The sequence below is a fragment of the Nycticebus coucang genome, chromosome 6 (genome assembly GCF_027406575.1).
Source record: "Nycticebus coucang isolate mNycCou1 chromosome 6, mNycCou1.pri, whole genome shotgun sequence".
Lineage (NCBI taxonomy): Eukaryota > Metazoa > Chordata > Mammalia > Primates > Lorisidae > Nycticebus > Nycticebus coucang.
This window is the reverse complement of record NC_069785.1, coordinates 100,016,556-100,030,231: the sequence shown is the minus strand read 5'-3', so window position 1 is coordinate 100,030,231 and position 13,676 is coordinate 100,016,556. Positions and strand designations below refer to the sequence as shown.

The following is a 13,676-nucleotide window of genomic DNA, read 5'->3' as shown; positions in this document are numbered from 1 at the left end:
CACCACAACACCAGGCTGTTTTTAGAGATGGGGTCTCACTCTTGCTTGGGCTAGTCTTCAACTCCTGAGCTCGGGCCATCTATCCACCTGGGCCTCCCATAGTGCTGGGATTACAGGCATGAGCCACGACATCCGGCCTCAAGACTCTAGATTATTAATTACTGTTTATTTTTAACTTATCACAGTGCCAGAACCTAAAGTTAACAGCATTGGTAAAGTTGTTCACAAAAGCATAGAAAATAACATAAAGGGAATGTCTCTTAAATTGCTCAGAGGAGAGAGAGTAGGATTGAAATACAAACGGTATTTCAAAAATGTGAAAGTAATCCTATTCTTTTTACTTTGTATAATTTTGATTTACTTTTTAATGAAATTTGATAATAAAATATAAAATTGTCAAAGGGCATGGGGGTGGGGAAGGACATGGGTTTGGAATGGGATGTGAGTGGTAGCTGTGTTTGTACCTTGGCTACATGGTACTTATAAAATGGATATAATGTCTTCATTTTCCATGGGGTTGTTTTGAGAATTCTGGTAATGGTTATAAATCGCTTAGCTCCTCTTAAACCTGAAAAATAAGGTTCTGTTCTTTTTCTCAGTTGGAAAGTAGGGAATGTGATATTTCCTTTAATTTCTGAAAGCCTCGGTCTGCATCGTGCCATCTCTGTCTGCTGGAATGTCAGGGTTTTGCCCTTTAGGGTTGGAATTGAGCAGTGTTGATTACTTCAGCTTTGGGGTATGTGTTCTGGCTTCCAATTGTAGATGTTTTACATCTGAAGAAGAAATGAGTACAATTATTGGGGGGACAGGGTGAGAAGTTGTTTCTGTTGTGAAATGTGAGGCTTCACTTTAATGTTCTGTGATCTGTTGTATTTAGGATTATAATTCTAATTTCATTTTGTTGCTGAACTTTGAATGTCAAATAAAAACCTTTTAAACGTGGGCCTTTCTTTGTAAAAACTAAAAGAAATACACATTTCCTAAATAAAGGGATGTTAAATCTGAGTCATCCTGTTTAATAACTTGTATTTTTTTCGTATTACAATAACATGTTCACTATAAAAAATTTTTTGAAGAAAACATGTAAATTAGGCTGGGTGCGGTGGCTTACGCCTGTAATCCTGGCACTCTGGGAGGCTGAGGCAGGTAGTTTGCCTGAGCTCAGGAGTTGAAGATCAGCCCAAGCAAGAGTAAGATCCCGTCTCTAAAAAACAAAAAAACTAGCTGGGTATGTGGCAGGTGCCTGTAGTCCCAGCCACTAGGGAGGCTGAGGCAAGAGGATCATTTGAGCCCAGGAGTTTGAAGTTGCTCTAGCTATGATGCCACAGCACTTTACCCAGGGCCACAGAGTGACACTCTTGTCTTTTTTAAGAAGAAGAAAAAGGAAAATAATAAATCTTTGAAACTGATAATGCATGTCAGAAACTGTCTAGAAATGTACCAGTTTACTCTCTGTAGGATGTGAAAGTACTCCCGGCTTTTTTTTTTTTTTTTTTGTAGAGACAGAGTTTCACTCTATAGCCCTCGGTAGAGTGCCGTGGCATCACACAACTCACAGCAACCTCCAACTCCCAGGCTCAAGCGATTCTCTTGCCTCAGCCTCCCGAGTAGCTGGGACTACAGGCGCCTGCCAACGCCCAGCTGTTTTTTTTTTTTTGGTTGCGGTTCAGCCGGGGCCGGGTTTGAACCTGCCACCCTCGGTATATGGGGCCTGCGCCTTACCGACTGAGCCACAGGCGCCACCCACTCCTGGCTTTTTTAAAATCACTGGCTTTCATATTGTCTAGGTTCACTGTGATTGGCACTGTAAGGGGTCACCAATAAGGATCTCCAGTTGGGTGTAATGTTGAGGCAACTTCTGCAGACACAAAATTTGAACAGTGTAGCATCAGGTAGAATAACATTTCATTGTGTTTCGGTTATAACTGGTTTTACAAAACAGCTTGGTGGCAGTACGTGGACAACATGTACTGTAACAGGACTCTATACCAGAATCAACCTAGTCTACTTCAAAAGCCCCCTCTATAGCAGTTGTCTTTTTTGCTCTCCATGGGAAAAAGTGAAATGATCACCTTTGAAAATAGTATATGCATGTAGCAGTGAAATCTTGGAAACACCAGATTGTGAAAATGACTTTTTGCTGAAAAAATTAGGGAATTGTGGAGAGAGTAAAGGGTGGAGTAAGGATCTAGGGTTAAGAATTGAATTTGTGATAGGATGGGATGGATTTATAATAGTATACAACTCTTGGGGACCTAAGAGGAGAAAAGGGATTCATTGATAACTTACTAATAAAACAAGTCTGAGGCCCAGCATGGCAGTTCACTCCTGTAATCCTAGCATTTGGTAGACCAAGGTGGGAGGATCTCTTGAGATCATGAGTTTGGGAACAGCCTGAGCAACAGTGAAACCCTGTCTCTACAAAAAATAGAAAAATTAGCCAGGTATGGGGGCACACACCTGTAATTGCAGCTACGAGGGAGGATGGGTGCTAGCTTAAGGTTGTAGTGAGCTATGATGACACTATTGCATTCTAGCCCAGACAACAGAAGACTCAAAAAAGGGGAAGTGAATGCAGACCTGGGCCTAGAAAGTGCCCCACAGTAGGAAAGAGGTAGACAGATTGGTCTCCAGATTTGGAACCAACAGATCTGAACTTCAATACCTTTGTCACTTAGGCCATTTCTGGGCCTTGTTTGCTCTTTAGTAAAAAGGGTAAGCGCTCCTTTTCTGCTTTCCTTTGTGGCTGATATTTTCATCTGGTACCAGAATGAAATGTTTGGGATTCGTTGAGGATACAAAGAATTAGGTTACACTGATTGCATAATTGTGTTTTGCCCCCAAGAGGTGTGCCATACAACATGACCCCCTATTCTCCCACCCTCCTCTCCCTTCCCACTTGCTCATTTCCCTAACACCCCCCCCCCTTGTATTAGTTCATCTACTGCCTTTATATTAGAATACAGTACATTGGATTCTTGCTTCTCCATTCTTGTGAAGCTTTACTAAGAAGAATGTGTTCCACCTCCATCCAGGTTAATACAAAAGGCATGTAAAGTCTCCGTCTTTTTTAGTTGTGAACCAGTTTTTTAATAATGGGAAATCTCTCATTGGTTCTTTTCTCTCTTACTCATATTTCTAGTTCACTTTTCCTACAGTTTGATCCTAATGTAATATTTAATGCTTAAAAGTCTTTGTTGGTCATATGTCATTCATACTACTTTACAACAAAATAGTACCTGAATTGAAATTTTAATGTTACTCAAAAGCTGTAAGTTTACTGGGTTGCTGTGATAGCTAGGACAATTAGGACAATCTAAATGTTATAAATGTTGATAAAATTTTATTCTTAATTGTTTATTAGAAATGCTTTCTAATGAGATAAATGAGCCATTTAAAGAAAAGTCATGTAATTTTAGGTGCTCACTCATTGCTAGAATGCTGGAGTAACTTGGGATTTTCAACACCAAATATATATATATTGGCAGTTTTTGGCCGGGGCCAGGTTTGAACCCGGCACCTCTGGTATATGGGGCTGGTGCCCTACTCCTTGAGCCACAGGCGCTGCCTTATATTTTTATTTTTTATTGTAGATTTTGTGTTCTGAGTAAACGCGTACAGATGAAATAAGTAGATGGAGAATGAAACAGTTTACTCAATACTTTGAACTCTTTCAGTTCTATGCAAAAACAATTAGTCATCTGTTATTTTTAGTTACCTACTTGCTGGCAGTTCCATTCACTCCTCCTTCATATTTGTTAAAAAGAAGGAACTGGAAACAATCTAATTTGTGAAAAGATTTGTTACCTATTCATACCAGACATTGAATTAGTTTTTTGGAAATATACCAAGAATACCTTAATCAAGATTTCAGATGACTACCATCTGAAGCAAAATGAAGTTTCTCTTTCACTTAGAGACACACCTTATTTAACTCAGTTTACTTAAAAGATTGAGAAAAATTGAAATATTGTTCAGAAATACCTTTGCCAGTATAGTATTTTAAAATGTTTTTTTCTTATCACTTTAAGTATGTTTTGTCAAAACTTAGGCCCATAGATTTAACTTACTCATAGAGATGTCTTCCGTAAAACGTCATTTAATTGAGTCAGTTCTTATTCTCAAACTTGGTTCATTTAGTCATGCTTTTTGTCAGAAAAGGTCTTAATTTTTTTCCTGAACTTCTTGTTGCAAACATTTTCAAGCATACAGAAAAGCTGAAAGACTTATAAAATGAACATTCCTAATACCCACCACCTAGATTCTACAATGAACATTTTTGTCATATTTGCTTTATCACATACTCATTTACTTAGCCTCCCCTACCATTTATCAGTAGATCTTATTTAGATGATTCATTTGAAAATAAGTTGTGGACATGGGTATAATTCACCCCAAAATACTTCAACATGTATATCATCAACTAGTATTTAATACTGTCTTTGACTACAACTTGTTTTGCAATAAAACTAACATGCAGTGAAATGTACAAATTCTGAATGTATCTTTAGATGTATATTTTTTGCTCATAAATTTTTTTTAAGTTTCAGATTAATATTAAGGGTACAAATGACTAGGTTACATTGTTTGCAGTTGTTAGGTGAGGTCCCTTTTGTAGGTGTGTCCCACGCCCGGGAGGCATGCATATACCCTTAAATTATGTCCATTAGGTGGGAGCTTACTGATCTTTGGATATTTCTGACATGGGCACACCCAACTCTCATCAAAATGCAAACTAATAACTTTAGTTTCTGAGAACCTCAGAAAGTTCTCTCATGCCCTTCCTAGTTCACTTTACTCCTCAGAGGCAACCTCCTGATTTTTTTTTACCATATGAGTTTTGTTTCTTTTAGAAATTCAAATGAATGGAATTATATAAAAGTGTACTATCACATAGATTGTTTTCACGTTCACTGTAGTTATTTTCAGACTCGTCCGTGTTGTGTGCATCAGCAGTGTACATCCTTGCATTGTTGAGTAATTAATACTGCAGCAGATGTGTAGAACACATTTTGTTGTCATTGATGCTCAGGTGAACTGCACCGGTTCTGGTGACTGAATAAAGCTGCATCACTGCTTTTGCACAGGTCTTTTTGTAGACAATGGTTTTATTTTTCTTGGTTGAGTTCTAGAATCTTTTGGTTGTAAGATAGTATGTGTTTAATTGCATCAGAAATGGATAGACCTTTTCCTAAGTGGTTGTACCATTGTAGGGTAATACAGAGATTATTTTATAGAAGTTCTTGTAGACACCACCAAATGTTGGCAAAATATGGAGCAGTTTAATTTTAGCATTTTGCCAAGCATATAGTAGTATCTCATCATGATTTTAAATTGTATTTCTTTGACTAATGACGTTGAGCACTTTTTTAAGTTATTAGCCATTTATCCTTGTGAGGACCTTATCAGATGTGTTGCCTTTTTAAAAACTGAGTTTTTTAGCTTTTGAGTTAAGACTTCTTTTATACTCTAGAACAGTGGTTCTCAACCTTCCTAATGCCATAGCCCTTTAATACAGTTCCTGTGGGCCATGTCCCCCAGGTTGTGAACCGCTGCTCTAGAATGATCCTAGCCATTTGTCAAATATCGCTGTGGGTATTTTCTCACATATTGTAGCGTCACATGTGATGTTCAGTAGGTTAGGAGTATTAAATGCAGTTTTGACTTCTGCTGTTTTCAACTTACCAGAACATAACTCCATTGTAAGTCGAGAAACAGCCGTGTATTAATTTGGAAGGAATAGTCTTTTTAGCAATATTAAATCTTTTAGTATAAGAACATGGTATGTGATGTTTTAAAATCTCAACATGTTAATATTTATATTTTTATTTTTATTATATATATATTTTTGGAGACAGAGTCTCACTGTGTCACCCTTGGAAGAGTGTCATGGTGTCACAGCTCACAGCAACCTCAAACTCTTGGGCTTAAACAATTCTCTTGCCTCAGTCTCCCAAGTAGCTGGGACTACAGGTGCCTGCCACAATGCCTGGTTATTTTCTTGTTGTAGTTGTTGTTTGGCTGGCTCGAACCCCCCAGCCTCGGTGCATGTGGCTGGTGCCGTAACCACTGTGCTTTGGGCACCGAGCCAACATGTTAATATTTAAAAACCATTACAGAGTGGGTGGTGCTTGTGGCTCAAAGGAGTAGGGTGCCAGCCCCATGTGCCAGAGGTGACGGGTTCAAGACCAGCCCCAGCCAAAAACTGCAAAAAAAAAAAAATAAATAAATAAAAACCATTACAGAAATAATGGTTCCTGACAAACAACAATAATTTCAAACTACTTTGAAATAGTTCACAGAATTTAAGATTATTATAAGCAGTCAAGATTAAGATAACCCAACAAGGCAGCTGTGGCATTCTGCTGTGGGGAAGGGAGATGGATCAACCCCAAAGTGAGTTTCTGTCTACTGGAGGGTGCAGAGATTCCCCAGGCAAAGCCACTGTCACCATGTCTGACCAGGTGGTAAAACCTTCAACTGAGTTCTTGGGGGTGTAAGAGGAAGAATAAATTAAACTCAAAGTCATTGAACCAGAATAGCAGTGAGATTCACTTCGAAGTGACAATGACAACACATCTCAAGAAACCTGAAGCATCACACTGTCAAAGACAGGGAGTTCCAGTGAATTCACTCAGATTTCTCTTTGAAGGTCAGAATTGCCGATAAATCATTCTCCAAAAGAATTGGGAATGGAGGAAGAAGATGTAATTGAAGTTTGTCAGGAAGAAACAGGTTTACTCAACAACTTCAGATATTAATTTAATTTTTTTCTTTTCCCTCAATCCTTTTTTATTTTTAAAAATAGTTCTTTTGTGGCTGGCTCACACCTGTAATCCTAGTACTCTGGGAGGCCTAGGTGGTGGATCACTTGAGCTCAGGAGATAGACACCAGCCTGAGCAAGAGCGAGGCTCCATTCTCTACTAAACATAGAAAAATTGCCTGGATATTGTGGTAGGTACCTGTAGTCCCAGCTACTTGGGAGGCTGAGGCAGGAGGATCACTTGAGCCCAGGAATTTGAGGTTAAGCTGACCCTATGGTACTCTAGCCTGGGGCTAGAGCAGTGGTTCTCAACCTTCCTAATGCCGCAGCCCTTTCATACAGTTTCTGTGGGTTGCAACCCACAGGTTGAGAACTGTTGAGCTAGAGTCAGAACCTGTCTCCAAAAAAAAAAAAAAAAAAAAGAAAATTATGCCTTAATCTATGTTCATGTAACTTCATAGATACCTAAAATTATAAGGAAGCTTTCCTTTAATATTCTAGTCATTGTGCATTCTCTGCCTGTGACCCACTGTCTTGCTCACTAGTGCACAGATTAGTAGTAAATCATCTCCTGAGTGTGAACTTCTCAGTGATTAACTCAAGGTTAGCTCTTTATGTTTGGCAAATAGTGAGGGAAAATTAAAAAGTAAAAAGCAGGGAGCCATTGAAGGTGCTTGTTTTTGTGGGTTTTTTTGAGGTGTGAGCCACTCAAGCCTGGCTGAAGGCGTTTGTTTAGGCGAGTGAACATCATGAAGAAAGTGGTGTTGAGTAGGGATGGGATGAATTACCTGAAAGAGAGAATCTGAGGTAAAAAGTTGAAAATAAATTCATTTAGGTCAGCCCCAGCGCATCTGAGGGTGAGGGTGGAGGATCACTTAGGCCAGGAGTTTGAGAGCAGCCTGAGCAACATAACGAAATCCCTTCTGTGCAGTCAGTGAATGAACGAAGGAACAAATAATTGCCATTTAAATGCAAATTCTGCAGTCAGAATCACTGAATGCAAATCAGTTTTTGAAAATATTGCTGAGTGACTTGCATGTACATTAAAGTTGGAGAAGCACCACTCTGGAGAAAGGTGTGGCTACTCTGGTGAGTGGGTACGAGCCACTGTGCACACGGACCAGTTGGATTGATCTCCACAGATGCCTGGCTTCCTGCATGCCCTTTCTCTTTAAGTTGTCAAGATTGATTTTTCAAAATTGGCATTTTAGTTTTCTTGATTTTGGGGAGAAGATAGTATCCAGAGTGTTTTTAGAAATACATTTTTAGAAATGCTACTTGATGGGTTTGTGAAGACTTTAAGAACAACCAAAATCATTGATTTAAATAATCTCGGCTGACTGTGAAGCCAGTCATTTGAAGGCATCTAATGACAACAACTGTGTCCTGTCTTTGCTATTCCTAGAAACTGGAATTGGAAGATGAAGTAGAGATTTTGTAGGAGAGGTAAATGTGGTTGTTATACAAACTATAATATAGTGTGTTTTATTAAAAGTCTACAGTGGAAAAGGACAGGAGAGGACATATCTTGTTAATGTTTTGTCTTGTAATGTTCATGTAATAACTAGAGGAAATCTGTTAGCGGACTTCCACCCTCACTTACAGTAGCTGCTCATGTTTTTTGCGCTCCTTTATGGGCATTATCCATGACAGAATTTCACTTAGCTGTTAGAACATGCGGTGGACAAAGCGTTATGGTTTGCTGTCATTTAACCTATTTCCTTCCTCCTTGTCTTCTTCTCCACTGGTTTCTACGACTTCCTCCTCCTCCTTGACCCTGTCTGCCTTATCTCTGATTTCCGGTTCATCTTGAGTCTTTTACCAGATTCTTTCCAGGTTCATCTTGAGCCTTTTACCAGATTCTTTCCTATTTAAGCTTGCATAGATTCCTCACCCAAGTGCCTCAACATAAAATCAATACTCTGACCTCAGTTCTTTTGGCTTGGTTAACCCTAACACACCTAGTTTACCTTCTGCCCTATCACCTCCTTAAAATTAAACTTCTTCTATTGCAGCGTGTTTGCTCTCTGAAGCCCTCTGCAGTGAAGCCAACTCAGGTCTCCCAGAGCCTTGCCTGACTGCTCACAGTCCCCATCTGCCTCGTGGACATTCTGCCTTGATGGTCTCACCAGTGGGGGCCTAGAGGCATTACTCCTGTCTTGTTTTATTTCTCCTGCTTGCCAGGTGCTCAAGGATGATACAGGACCCTGAGCAATTTTGTGCTAAGTTTTGGTGGCAGAGGATTCATCAGAGGATAGATATGTTTTTATCATACTGAGGATGGAAAAGATCAAAGTTGACCTCTGGAGCCAGAGTCCCTGACTCTTTCCCATTTGCATTTTGAGTTTGTGAGAGCATTCTTTATTTTAGACCTTAGCAAATTTTACATTAATTTACTTATTTCTCTGAGTCGTTTGGTTAAGAAATTTGGAATGTTAACTACAGAGAAGATAAACTGATATTTTGAAAGGAAAAATGCTTTAAATTTTGAACTGAATTCAGAAACTGAAATTGGGGCAGCACCTGTGGCTCAGTCGGTAAGGCGCCCGCCCCATATACGGAGAGTGGTGGGTTCAAACCCAGCCCCGGCTGAACTGCAACCAAAAAATAGCCGGGCGTTGTGGCAGGCACCTGTAGTCCCAGCTACTCCGGAGGCTGAGGCAAGAGAATCGCTTAAGCCCAGGAGTTGGAGGTTGCTGTGAGCTGTATGATGCCACGGCACTCTACCAAGGGCCATAAAGTGAAACTCTGTCTCTACAAAAAAAAAAAAAACCTGAAATTGGAAAATACGTATAGATATTGGTAAGAGAAACTTTCTAGGGGAAAGCATGGAGACATTGTTCAAATAGATGACCATAGGATGAGAATTACCCTTCAACCTGTGTTGGTTACCAGCTGTTAGTATCTTCTGAGTGTCGGTTACTGACAAAGGGTTATAAAGAATGTCTTCCAGGAAAAAAGGCCAATCACTTGTCAGCATCAGATGTGGATTTTGAGAAGCACAAGAGTGCTTTTGCTTTGCTTTAATAAGTCAGCTTTGTGCTTTTCAGGTCTCTCACATTAGTCTATGATGTTACTGTAAAATGGATAACTTTGGAGACATGGCATCAGGAAGCCATTAGAAAGGAGGCGGCTCTTTGAGTAAGACATTTCTAAACACAAATAACTGCAGATAAAGTGATCATGCCCACAAATTTGTGTCTCTCTTTAAGCTTACAGTCCTGGTATCATTCTCAACAGTTGCCCCCCTTTTTTTCCTAAAAGTATTCTCATTTGGATGATAAATTATGTGGCCACCCTACTGATAAAATACTTCTTCCAGAAACTATATCAAACGCTTTTTTATTGTTTCAGACAGGATCTCACTCAAGCTCCTGGGCTCAAGCGATCCTCCTGTCTCAGCCTCCTGAGTGGCTAGGACTACAGGTGCCTACCATCATGCCTAGCTATTTTTTCAAAATTACTTACAGAAATGGGGTCTCATTAGGTTACCCAGGCTGGTCTTGCGCCCCTGGCCTCAACTAATCTTCCTGCCTTGGCCTCCCGAAGTGCTGGGATTATAGGCATACCAGCCACCGTGCTTGGCCTCAAATCCTTAAAAAACACATGAAAGGTAGCTGCTGTTGCCACTTTATGTGTGAAAAAGATGTTCAGAAAGACTAACTTGACTGAAATCATACAACAGCAGACCTGGTGAGTGGAGCAAGGTTTGTGAGGCTTTTAAAGTGACTTGATTTTTTTCCCCAGCCTGCTACACTCAGGGCTTAGCAGGTATGGCCTCCATTGATTTTTGGATCTAGTGAAGGAATCCTGCAATGGTAGCAGAAACCTCTATCAGAGAGACAGGGCATTGGGGGATGTCTGGGTAAGGATGAAGGCACCGTTAGGCGCCGTTACCGTTTCTGTGCATGTGGACCCTGGGCTTCTGGGTGTTGGCAGCCATTTGGTCCTAATGCTGAGGCCTAGACTCTCCCAGATGGGGTGGGAAGGTTGTGGCGGCCGTATAGACTAATGCTGCTCACACTGTTCTGTTCTCAGATGTATTAGCTGGGAGTCCTGTTAAAGTGCAGGTCTTAGTTCTGTTGCTCTCAGATGGGGTCTGAGATTCAGTCTTTACAGCAAGCTTCTGGTAACATGGCATTGCTGTCTTGCCACACCAGACTTCCAGTAGCTTAGATTCCTGAGGTGTGAGGATAGCCTTTAGCCCAGATGCCCTGATTGATTGGGGAGTGGGAGGCAGAATGACTGTTCACATAGATGCCATCGAATTGGGTAGAAAGGATTAATTATATAGATACCTGCTTTGGAGGGGATTAGCTACTTAAATGGTTTTGAAGGAAGCATCATGCTTTTGTAATTAATGCATGTGAGTTAATTTTTAAAGTGTACCCTTAGCATGAGGGAAGGGTGAGCACAGAGAAGCAGGAGGGAGTCGTTGGGTGGGAGCAGTGCCAGTGTGGGTGCCATGACAAACAGGCTGTGACAAACACAGGGAGCAGGCAGTGTGTCGGCTGTGAGACAGGAATAGCATGGAGGGTGACACAGCAGCACAGTTCCCTGCCCCAAACGGTCCTCCAAAGGAAGGACACTGGCCATCTGCCCCCTCCCCCCAAGGCTACGTCTGAGCTCTTTGGACACATATTGTATACTAGGAGGCTCTGGCCAGTTATTCTTGTGACAACAGCATCATCCTCCTCTTGCCTACCCTGCCCAGACTCTGCCATGGGAGGTCCCAGGTGGGTGTGTTTCCAGTACCCGTTTGCTTCTCACAACAGGAAGAACACATAGGTGGAGTGTGACCAGCCTGTCTGGGTGCAAGCAGCCTGCCTGCTGAGGCTGACCTCCCCTCCTTTTATGAGGAAGAAACCCAGTGACCAGGGGTCATGTTGGAAAAGGAATGATGTGGGAGACGTTGGCAAAAAGGAAATGACAGGGGCTCCAGAAGCTGAACTTCTTAGACTTTGTTACAGGATCTGTGAGTAGTCACAGAACCGTGCTCTGTCCTGGGCAGCCCAGGCTTTTAAAGGCATCAGTGGCCCTCATAGCTGCCAGTTGTCACCCTGAGAGCTCCTGAAAGGGCAAGGAAAATGGTACTGACAGCTGGTGACGTGAGTTCCGGAGCGCAGCGCCCCTCATCTTGTAATACTTCTGAGACTGTTTGGCTTGCTTGGTCTGTCAGACACTGCTTTGGGAATATCTTTTTGGTCTGCCTGCAGCTGCAAGGGGGAGGTGGGCAATTAGGGTAGCAAACCTGATCATGACTGGTGCCTGTCCTGTATGGGTGAGGGACCCCGAGAGCAGGGCAGGTCTCACCCTTAACCTGTGGGCTGTGTTCTGTGTGATGGACCAGGAATGGCTCTCCCCTCCTCTGCCAGAACTATCCCCTTTTCTTTGCGATAAGCTTCTCCAGACAAGCCTAGAGCACCAGGTACTGTCCCCCAGGGTCCAAGTATACAGTGTTCTGGAGGTTACCTTGCTCCCCATGGTAAACACTGCTGTGTCAGGGTGCTGCTAGGGGCCACTTGGAGCACACAGATTTTTGCTAGCAGGATTGTGAAGCTTTGCATTTGGCTGCAAAGCCAGGGCTTGAGCCAGCAGCTGGAGAGAGTCCAGGACTAGAGTGTTTTGGGGTTTGGGGGTGGAGAGCAGAGGGAGGAAAGGAGGGGGAAGAGGGCAGAGCTACACAAGCCAACCAGCAGTCGGCTGCTCTGCTTTGGGTTTGCTGTGGCGGAGAGGACTTAACTCGTGCCTGAGGGCTGCTTGGCCACTATCACTGGGGACGGAGGGCGCTGCCTTGAAACCTGACTTGCCGGCACTGCACCCAGAGTGTTCCGAGTAGCTGCTGTGCTGTCTGCTCCTGGGAGGCGAGTCTCCTCCCTGCTGTCCCTCTGCTCCTCCCCCGTTCCGTGAGGGATGGTGCTGCTCTCTATTGCACAGCTCAGCCAGCTGATGTCACTGGCAGCGGGAAGCATCAGCAGCCTGATCACATGCTGGCCCAGTCTGTAATGCAGACGGGATAGGGGAGTGTGTGGGGCAGGGGGCAACTGCTCTTGCTTGGACACCCCCAAAGTACGGAGGCAGTGGCTGCAGCTTCCAGCCAGAGTGGACATCTGGCCCCTGAGCCTGGAAAAACTATTCTCAGTAATATTTACTGTTGATAGATTGGGGGAAAAACATCTCTTAACTCTGGGGTTTCTGCTGTCCTCCTGTCCAAAGCAGACTTCCAGGATTCTGAAGAGACAGTTTCAAGAAGGATGCTTTTCCCCACCTCTGCTCAAGAATCTTCCCGTGGCCTCCCTGATGCAAATGACTTGTGCCTTGGCCTGCAGTCCCTCAGTCTGACGGGCTGGGATCGACCCTGGAGCACCCACGACTCAGATTCCTCAGCCCAGAGCAGCACACACTCAGGTGAGTGCCAGAGAAGGAGTTGGCTAGGGAAGGGGAACGTATGGGTGGGAAAAGAAAGATACCCGCAGCAACAGTTGTGCTATTCCCCTTTGCACACCCCCCCCCCCATACACATACAACATGGAGCTGTTTTGCAAGAAATGGAAATTTTAGCTGTGAGTGTGGCAGGACATTTGGCTGCTGGCAAAGGCAGGCATGGCTTTTCTACTTACCCTGATAAATTCCCTGGAGTTGTTAGTCTGTACCTGGGGTGGCCCTGAGACGGGTTCCCAAGGTGACAGCCTTATGCAGAAAAGATCCAGCTAACCCCTTGGTGCCCAGGCCTATCTCAGAGATGATGAAGCAAAACACTTTAGTGGGGGAGGGGACTTAGGGGCTCATTACTGGATGGCTAGATTCTGTTTCTTAGCAGCTTTGAAAACTAGGGAGCTTTTCATGAAGGGTGGGTGGTCTCTAAGTCAGGACAAGGGGATTTTAACCTCAGGTGAGGCTGGATAATGCTGG

At 42.8% G+C, this 13,676-nt stretch overlaps 1 protein-coding gene across 6 annotated transcripts in view; it reads left to right on the top strand.

Moving 5' to 3' along the window:
- The window catches only part of CPEB1 (cytoplasmic polyadenylation element binding protein 1), a 108,909-nt gene that overhangs the window by 68,413 nt on the left and 26,820 nt on the right, over positions 1-13,676 (top strand). For 4 of the 6 annotated variants that reach the window (XM_053594570.1, XM_053594567.1, XM_053594566.1 and 1 more), the window contains exon 3: positions 12,984-13,172. In XM_053594570.1, coding sequence (XP_053450545.1) covers positions 13,019-13,172 — 154 coding nt within the window. In that variant the 5' untranslated portion in view covers positions 12,984-13,018. Of the gene's footprint in view, positions 1-12,980; positions 13,173-13,676 lie in introns of all 6 variants that reach the window. The other 2 variants (XM_053594568.1, XM_053594569.1) reach the window with 1 other exon arrangement.